General features: G+C 37.8%; 1 protein-coding gene across 1 annotated transcript; it reads right to left on the bottom strand.

Moving 5' to 3' along the window:
• Window positions 1–754: 754 nt before the first annotated feature.
• LOC100295832 (small ubiquitin-related modifier 1-like) lies at window positions 755–1075 on the bottom strand. Its single transcript, XM_059882153.1, has 2 exons — window positions 868–1075; window positions 755–795 (listed from the first exon to the last, which is right to left on the bottom strand). The coding sequence occupies exons 1-2, from the start codon at window positions 1034–1036 to the stop codon at window positions 755–757; spliced, it is 210 nt and encodes a 69-aa protein (XP_059738136.1). The 5' UTR covers window positions 1037–1075.
• Window positions 1076–10046: the final 8971 nt, after the last annotated feature.

Genomic DNA, 10046 nt, shown 5'->3' with positions numbered 1-10046 from the left:
TGATACAGACAATGTCCATTTAAAACCCATATCCCAGGCCAAAAAGTACAAATAAAGTCAAAAAGAACACTGTTCTGCTGTATACACTTCTGCATAAATAACTTTAACTGCGAATGAAAACTAGATCTTTTTGGGGATCTTCTGCAAGATCTTTTTCTTTTATCTTAAAATGCTTCCTCTTCAGTGAAGCCATCTCTGGTGTTAGTCATTATTCTGAATACCTCTGTCACTTTGCCTCCAACTTGAAATTCCTCTTCTTGTGGTCCAGACCCTCAGATTTGAAAAGTAGCTTCAAGTTAAGGAAAGGTCATTTTCCATAGTTCCATTTTCTGAAAAACTCCCATCTCCCACTGAAAGTTATAGCTCAGGAGTGAAGCAACACATGCTATAACTTCAGGGCCAACTGGAGAGTCATTAGGAACACTCACATTACTCAACCTTATTTATCACAAGTCTGCAAACGCATAGTCCTGGAAAAGGTGGTCTCTCTATGCACACATGTAATTTTTTAAAAGGACAGAGTGATATGAAGGGAGCTGAGATTTGATCACCAAAAATCAGCACAATGAAAACAAACAATGATGAATAATGGGCTCTAGAATTCAAGTTTCCAGATACTTTTAAAGAGTTGGGGTGCCGGTTTTCAATTCGGTTTTGAATACCACATTACAAAAAAAGCTATTTTTAAAAATAAAAGAGGGTTAAGAGAAAAGAAAAAATAAAAGAATACCTAAACCATTGAATGACCCCCTGTTTATTTCTGATAAATTCTGATCATATCTTTTTCTTCCATTCACAGTTCTTTGGGAGTGTGATTATCAACAATTTTCTGACCTTCAAGGAGAAACCTGAGTGAATTCATGGGAACTTCCTGTCTTTGACAATCTGATTCTTTGAGTTTCTTGAGATGTATCACCATTTTCACTTTGAAGTGACTCTCACTGCTATCCTGTCTGGTGACTTTGAGTTTACTATATTCTCCTTCTTTCTTATCCCCCAAGTCCTCGGTTGAAGGTTTTGCTTCCTGGTCGGACATGGTGACAGTGACTTCTCCTGGGGCCTCCGCAAAGCAGCAGCCTCAGGTAGGCAGAACCTTACTCCGGAGTTTATAAATCTCTTTTCCCCATAGCACAACACCAAGGCTGGAAGAACTTTCTGTATGCCTTGAAGCCAGTTTCTTGAGTCAGCACTTTGTTATTCTTGTGCCAGTCAGTGAGCATGTGAGTGATATTCTTTTTCCAATGCAAATAGCAGAAATCTTGAATCTTGTTCTCTTTGAGTATAAGAAATAAGACAATTCAATGTGATTAAAAAAAAAAAATACATGTTGCCAAAACTCTATCCCTGAGCTAATCTTCAAGAGGATATTTTGCTCCACTGCAATATTTATGACATTTGCCTTGAGAAATAATTGCACTCTCCATAGAGGCCTGTATTGAAAAATTTTTATTTGGGAAATGTAAGTTGGTTTACCAGCTTATTTTAGATAACTTGTGAATGCTAGTTTTAGTGCAAGTTTGTGTGTCTGACACACAGGCCAAACAAACCAAAATGTCAGAGTTTGGAGCAGAGAAATATTTATTGTAGAGCCATGCAAGGAGATAATGGTTCCTGCCCCCCCCCCAAAAATGTTTTTTATGGGATCACATCCTGCACAATTCTCTGATTGGTTGATGATGAGGTAACAGAGCGATGTTACAGGGGTTAACTTTATCAATCCTTGACATGCTGTGTAGGTCTGGGGGTTGTTTGTTCATGATCATCAAGTAGTTAATTTCTCCCACTTGGTGGTGGTTTTCACCTCTGCAGAACAACTCAGGAATGTGCATTAGATTACTGTTACCTAAGTACTTCAGAGAGGAGTTAAGCAGAGGGTAGGGGGGAAAGGGCCTCCCCAACCCTGAAGGCCCTATGGGGTCCTGCTTGGTTACAATAGAATATCAATCAGAGATGAAATAGCCCTAAGCATTTTCTCTCTCCAGTTATGTACCCTACAGAAGTGTGTTATACAAAACTTGGATTACCTAAACATACACTGATCTGCCTTGGATGAAGACCTTGTCCATTCATGTTGTCTTAATTTTTATTGTGCTGAAGTGTATTAATAATAATTCATGAGGAACTAGATGATCATGGTAAAAACTGGGTAATCACACAAGGCTGTTTTAAAAATGATGTGTTTTGAAGATTGATTAACCAAATGGACAACCAAAGGAATACCAAATGTCATGAGCAAGAAATTATTTTGGTCAGTGCTTTCCTGGGGTGTAATAAAAATGCATTACTAGATACCTTTACAGAAAAAAGATTTTAGTGAAATTTAATGAAAAAACAGGGGATAGGTAGCTAATTCAGAGCTAACAGGAAAGAGGTTTTCCCCAAAATGGAAAAATTTGCTCCATCTGGGTATTTTTCAGTAATTGAGGCCCACAGGCTTTGGCTAGCTATGAAACGACAGCATACAATTTTAAAGTTACATTTAGTTGGAGAGCTTTTGTACTCCTCATCACCATATGAAAGTTCAATTGATTTTTTTTTTTTCATTGAAATGGCTAGTTATTGGACACAACTGTCTTAAACTGACTGGTAATTCAACCCATGCCTATATAACACTAAAATAACAGATCAAACCAGTAGAAAAAATAACAGTCAAGCAGATCAGTTTCACACAAATTTAGCTAATTGATAGAACTTTCCTCCTTTTAACCCATCATTTCTGTTGTAGAGATAAACAGGCTCCACTCAGCATCAACTCTGTCAAACCCCAAAACCCACACACAGAGAACACCTGACCTGAGAACATCTCATCAAATTTCAGCTTCTCTATTTTTGCCTTTGGAGAATAAAATATCATTACATTTGCCTCCTTCATACTAAGCAATGAGCCTGGCCAGCCCAAGGAAAAATAATGAAATAAAGTCTGCTTTAGGAATTATGTTAAATCGCCTAATCAGAGATTTTTTGCTTTTTGATGAAATTTCTACCTTTCTACTGTCTCTAAACATTATTTGGATAACCTGTGCATTTCTGTGCCACACAATTCTCAAATTTGTCTCTCTCAAAAGCATTTAACTTCCCAAATTCTCCTCCATGTGTCAAACTTGGTGCTTTACTGATTGCTTTTGATAATGTAAGAAACTACTTGATTAAGAAGCTAAGGGCTGTTAATGGGTTACATCCCATGTAACTGTTGCAAACCTTAGGATTCTGTCACACAAAATAGTGACCAGTGGGGAGACTCTCAAAATTCCCTTTAAGGTGAAGGAGATAAAGGATTTGGCAAACCTTGGATTCTTTCAGTGCTTCTGAAATGGCAGGGCGTAGGGTATTAACACATGTGAGGCTGATTCTGAAAGCTTTTCTCCCTTTAGGCTTAAGAAATTACAAATGTCACTCCAAGAATAGAGTTCTTCAGTTTTTCAAAACTAACAGGCCCATGCCCATTACCCACCTGCAGGGATTTTAACTCTCTGTATTTAGGTTAGACCCAGGTACCATTATTTCTTGAAAGCCACATAGGTAAGTTTGAGACACAACCAAACTTGAGTGCTAAGTGACTACATAATAGTTGTTAGATGATTACCCAGAAACCTCAGAAAGATTATGTTAAATGAAAGAAGCCTCTCACAAAAGATGGCATATTATACGATTACATTTATATGAAACATCTAGAATGGGCAAATCTATAGAGACAGACAATAGTGTTTCCAGGGCTAGAAAGGAGTAGAGAATGAGGAATAGGGTGATGATACCAGGGAAGCCCTAGCTAAATGGTACAGGGTTTCTTTTTAGGGTGATTAAAGTTAACTGTGGTAATGTTCACCCATATCTGTGAATATACTAAAAACCATTAACTGGGACACATTAAATCAGTGAATTTTAAGGTATGCCAATTATATTTCAATAAAATTGTTATAAAAAATTTACACGATATGTACTGAAACCTATATCTCTCCACAATTGTGAGAAAAAAAAATATATCTTTCTGTATTGATTTTTTGGGGGCCTGGAAACTTAGAGAGTTTCAGCACCAAAATGCTGTCAGGTTTTTAAATCTGGATTTTATTTTTCTTCTAACACTCACCATTGATGAACTAGTGATTGAAACCCTACGGAGGCTCTACTCCATTACTGAAATGAAGTGACAATGTTTAAAAAAGCATCAGTGCCAAGCCATCTATGATGTAAAAGGAAGTTCCCTGTAAATGTCAGAGTCAGTCAATATATTTTTTGATGATAATATATGTTTGATTTTTTATAAGTATGGATGATTATTTAATTAAGACAGCACATTATTTCTGTCAGGGAAAAATTGCTCTCCTGGCCACCCACAAAATGTTAACAAGAGCACTCTGTCATCCATTGATCAAAACCAACACAAAAATCTGTCAGCCTCGAGAGAGAAAAGTTGCTATTCTCACTCAGGCAGAATTCAGTTTTTATTCTCTGTAGCCATCGTCCATTCAACAGTGCTTGAAGCAACGAAGAGACCAATGAGAAATGTGTTAGCCTCTAAATATGGTTTAAACAAAAGTTTTAGTACCAATTTTTGCATGTATAAATAAGATAAATGAGTAAGGGAATATGGTCTCCCCATGTGGTGCTAGTGGTAAAAACCTGCTTGCCAATGCAGCAGACATAAGAGATGCTGATTCAATCCCTGGGTCAGGAGGATCCCCTGGAAGAAGGCAGGACAATCCACTCCATTATTCTTGCCTGGAGAAACTCATGGGCAGAGGAGCCTGGTGGGCTACAGTCCATAGGGTTGCAAAGAGTTGGACATGACTGAAGTGACTTAACACACACACAAGTAAGGAGCATATAAAATTTATTTTAAAGACAATTATTCATTAAAATTATGTGAGGCAGCATTAAGATCATGTTTTGAGATGCTCCTAATGAGTTCTGATTTAAATAATTTTGAAATGGGTGGAATAAACTAATAGCTGTTAAATACACAGATGCTAATTACTTTTTACGTTCATTTATCAAGATATTATTAAGATTTAAGATTATATCAATACACAGTAAATCTTTAGACATCAAATTAGAAAATGTTTTAATCATTTTGTCAACCCTTGGTAAAAGGGTAAGCTTCCCTTTACCAAGATGACATACACTTATTTTTCTTAGAAGAAAACTTAATCAGACTCTCATTTTCAAATAGGAAAACAAAGGCTAGAGACATGAAGTTACTTGCTCAATGTCACAAACCCAGGTAGTGTCAATGCTGGGGTCAGACCCATAATTCTAGAAACCTTACCTCAAGAGAGATATCTGATTCAGACCCTAAGGCAACACTCACAGCCTGATCTGGCTTACAAATATATTGTAGTAATACTAGTCAACTTGTGCTGATATAACAAAGCACCTTAGCCTGAGTGGCTTAAACAATAGAAATTTATTTCTCACAGTTCTGGAGAAAGGAAAGTCCAAGATCAAAGTGTCGGTTAATTGGTTACTGGTGAGGAACCTCTCTTCCTGGCTTGTTCAACCCAATAACAACAACAAAATTCTTAAACTCATAATGTTTGTTTATAACAAAAACGAACAGTTTCTTCTGTATCAGAAAATGAGCAGCCTGTGGTCTTCCAATTGGCTGGGTGGGGAAGCATATATTCTATAGATCTAACTGCACAGCCCAGTCTGGCTTTATTTGCAAGAAAGTGAATTCTATGTTTTAATCTCTACCTGACTGCAAGGCACTTGGGACTTGGTCTCCTAACTCATACACTTTGCCTTCTTTCTCTACCCTTCCCATTGACTTCTCTTTAAAACACACACACACACATGCACACACACACACACACACACACATGCACTCACTCAAAGCATGCTCTATCCTATATACTAATTTTAAAAAATAATTTCGAGACTACTTACATTAACCCTGAAGAGACATATACTCTACAGATGCTGTTTTTCCCAATACACTTCATGTGGATTTTGTATAAGAACACTGTACCAAAAAAAAAAAAAAGAAAAGAAAAAATGCCAGCTATTCCAAAATGATTGTTAAAGAACATTTAAACTTCGCTTTCATCAGTCTCCTTTATGCAAACTCCATTTACATTGCAGATAGAAAAGGAAAGAGAGTTCTGTTGTTACTTTTAAAACCTTCTCAGGTCTTTTGTTGTTCTTGTTGTTTAAACAGAATAAATTCTTTAATAGAACAATGTAAAGTAGTTAATGGAGAAGTAAGGACAATTGCACTTATTTCACATGCTAGCAAAGTAGTGTTCAAAATCCTTCAAGCTAGGCTTCAACAGCATGTGAACCAAGAACTTCCAGATGTGCAAGTTGAATTTAGAAAAGGCAGAGGAACCAGATATTAAATTGCCAAAATCCACTGGATCATGGAAAAAGCAAGAGAATTCCAGAAAACCATCCACTTCTGTTTCATTGGCTACATTAAGCTTTTTGACTGTGTGGATCATAACAAACTGGAAAATTCTTAGAAATGATAATACCAGACCACCTTACTGACTCTTGAGAAACCTGGATGCAGAACATGGAACAACAGACTGGTTCAAAATTGGGAAAGGAGGATGGCAAGGCTGTATATTGTCACCCTGCTTATTCAACTTATATGTAGAGTACATCATGTGACATGCCAGGCTAGATGAAGCTCAATCTGGAATCAAGATTGCTGAGAGAAATATCATGATATGGAGATGACACTACCTTAATGACAGAAAGTGAAAAGGGACTAAAGAGCTTCTCGGTGAAGGTGAAAGAGGAGGGTGAAAAAGTTGGCTTAAAACTCAACATTCAAAAAACTAAGATCATGGCATCTGGTCCCATCACTTCATGGCAAATAGATGGGGAAACAATGGAAACAGTGACAGACATTATTTTCTTGGGCTCCAAAATGACTGTAAACAGTGACTGCAGCCATGAAATTAAAAGACACTTGATCCTTAGAAGAAAAGCTATAACAAACCTAGACAGCATGTTTAAAAGCAGAGACATCACTTTGCTGACAAAAATTGTATAGTTAAAGCTATGTTTTTTCCAGTAGTCATTTACAAATGTGAGAGTTGGACACTAAAGAAGGCTGAACACCGAAGAATTGATGCTTTTGAACTGTGGTGCTGGAAAAGATTCTCGAGAGTCCCTAGGGCAGCAAGGAGTTCAAAGCAATCAATCCTAAAGGAAATCAACCCTGAATATTTATTGGAAAGACTGATGCTGAAGCTGAAGCTCCAATACTTCAGCCACCTGATGTGAAGACTGACTCATTGGAAAAGACCCTAATGCTGGGAAATATTGAGGGCAGGAGAAGAAGAGGGTAACAGAGGATAAGGTGGTGGATGGCTCTGCTAATTCCATGGACATGAGTTTGGGCAAACCCTGGGAGATACTGAAAGACAGAAAAGCCTGGCATGCTGCAATTGATGCCGTAAAGAGTCACACACAACTGAGTGACTGAACAATAAAAACACAAGCACAACTTCCAAAACTGATCAGTCCAAGTCTTTCAATATTCCCCTCCACATGGAGAATTTCAGAGTATATTCCTGTGGCAACAATGACAGAGAAAGGAAAGAATTTTCATACAGAGAGACCAAAATATATTAAAGCATATAAATAATAAGAATCTTCCTCTGTTTAAAGATCCTATCTTTTACTTGCAATTAGCTACATGAAGTCAAATGTCATCAGTTTGATTTTGCCAGAATGGAACTGATGATATTGTACATAGTAGGTGGTTTATTTTTTTCTTGGCAATGGAAAACAAAAAATTATTGAGAAAAGAGTATTATCAAGCATATTCAGGGCAAGGTTTTTTTTTTTTTTTTTTTTTTAGGACAAATAATGTTCAAGCATTTAAAAAAATCTTTGGAAAAAAAAAAGAAGCAAACATTACTGTCTCATTACATATTCTATTCTCTTTAGCAAATAAAAACAAACAATACAGACACACAGTCAAAGCAGTTTTAGCAGCCATGTTGGATGTTCACTTCCATTTCTATTCTCACCAAAAGACAAAGCTGATCTAAAAAAATATATGACCTGACACACAGTCAAATAACTGGCATTCACAGACATAATTTGGGACTGGTAAAAATTAGCAGAGTCCAATAGCTGTGAAAGAAGAGAAGCGAAAAGCAAAGGAGAAAAGGAAAGATATAAGCATCTGAATGCAGAGTTCCAAAGAATAACAAGGAGAGACAAGAAAGCCTTCCTCAGCAATTAATGCAAAGAAATAGAGGGAAACAACAGAATGGGAACTACTAGAGACCTCTTCAAGAAAATTAGAGATACCAAGGGAATATTTCACACAAAGATGGGCTTGATAAAGGACAGAAATGGTATGGACCTAACAGAAGCAGAAGATATTAAGAAGAGGTGGCAAGAATACACAGAAGAACTATACAAAAAAGAGCTTCATGACCCAGATATTCATGATGGTGTAATCACTCACCTAGAGCCAGACATCCTGGAATGTGAAGTGAAGTGGGCCTTGGAAAGTATCACTACGAACAAAGCTAGTGGAAGTGATGGAATTCCAGTTGAGCTATTTGAAATCCTGGAAGATGATGCTGTGAAAGTGCTTCACTTAATATGCCAGCACATTTGGAAAACTCAGCAGTGGCCACAGGACTGGAAAAAGTCAGTTTTCATTCCAATCCCAAAGAAAGGCAATGCCAAAGAATGTTCAAACTACCGCACAATTGCACTCATCTCACACGCTAGTAAAGTAATGCTTAACATTCTGCAAGCCAGGCTTCAGCAATACGTGAACCGTGAACTTCCAGATGTTCAAGCTGGTTTTAGAAAAGGCAAAGGAACCAGAGATCACATTGCCAACATTCGCTGGATCATCGAAAAAGCAAGAGAGTTCCAGAAAAACATCTATTTCTGCTTTATTGACTATGCCAAAGCCTTTGACTGTGTGGATTACAATAAACTCTGGAAAATTCTGAAAGAGATAGGAATACCAGACCACCTGACCTGACTCTTGAGAAATCCGTATGCAGATCAGGAAGCAACAGTTAGAACTGAACATGGAACAACAGACTGATTCCAAATAGGAAAAGGAGTACATCAAGGCTGTATATTGTCACCCTGCTTATTTAATTTCTATGCAGAGTACATCATGAGAAATGCTGGGCAGGAAGAAGCACAAGCTGGAATCAAGATTGCCAGCAGAAATATCAATAACCTCAGATATGCAGATGACACCACCCTTATGGCAGAAAGTGAAGAGGAACTAAAAAGCCTCTTGATGAAAGTGAAAGAGAAGAGTGAAAAAGTTGGCTTAAAGCTCAACAGTCAGAAAATTAAGATCATGGCATCTGGTCCCATCATTTCATGGAAAGTAGATGGGGAAACAGTGGAAATAGTGTCAGACTTTATTTTTTGGGGGGCTCCCAAATCACTGCAGATTGTGATTGCAGCCATGAAATTAAAAGACACTTACTCCTTGGAAGGAAAGTTATGACCAACCTAGATAGCATATTGAAAAGCAGAGACATTACTTTGCCAACAAAGGTCCATCTAGTCAAGGCTATGGTTTTTCCTGTGGTCATGTATGGGTGTGAGAGTTGGACTGTGAAGAAAGTTGAATGCTGAAGAACTGATGGTTTTGAACTGTGGTATTGGGGAAGACTCTTGCGAGTCCCTTGGACTGCAAGGATATCCAACCAGTCCATCCTAAAGGAGATCAGTCCTAGGTGTTCATTGGAAGGACTGATGCTGAAGCTGAAACTCCAATACTTTGGCCACCTGATGCAAAGAGTTGACTCATTGGAAAAGACCCTGATGCTGGGAGGGATTGGGGGCAGGAGAAGGGGATGACAGGATGAGATGGCTGGATGGCATCACCGACTCAATGGACATGAGTTTGAGTGAACTCTGGGAGTTGATGATGGGCAGGGAGGCCTGGCGTGCTGTGATTCATGGGGTTGCCAAGTGTCGGACATGACTGAGAGACTGAACTGAACTGATACTTCTAAAATCTGTCTATTTTCATTTCTTAAAATGTACAGTATACTGGAAATGTGACAGCAATATTCTTAGACTTATGTTTTCATGTACAG

Source organism: Bos taurus, chromosome 26 (assembly GCF_002263795.3).
Source record: "Bos taurus isolate L1 Dominette 01449 registration number 42190680 breed Hereford chromosome 26, ARS-UCD2.0, whole genome shotgun sequence".
NCBI lineage: Eukaryota > Metazoa > Chordata > Mammalia > Artiodactyla > Bovidae > Bos > Bos taurus.
This window is presented reverse-complemented; position numbering and strand designations above follow the sequence as displayed.

Bases quoted from the DNA above. Each gene is read 5' to 3' on its own strand.
- LOC100295832 (XM_059882153.1), bottom strand. From the start codon at position 1,036: ATGTCCGACCAGGAAGCAAAACCTTCAACCGAGGACTTGGGGGATAAG. The intron at 796-867 runs TTCCCATGAATT...CCAAAGAACTGT, and splicing joins AGATTGTCAAAGACAGGAAG to GAATGGAAGAAAAAGATATG.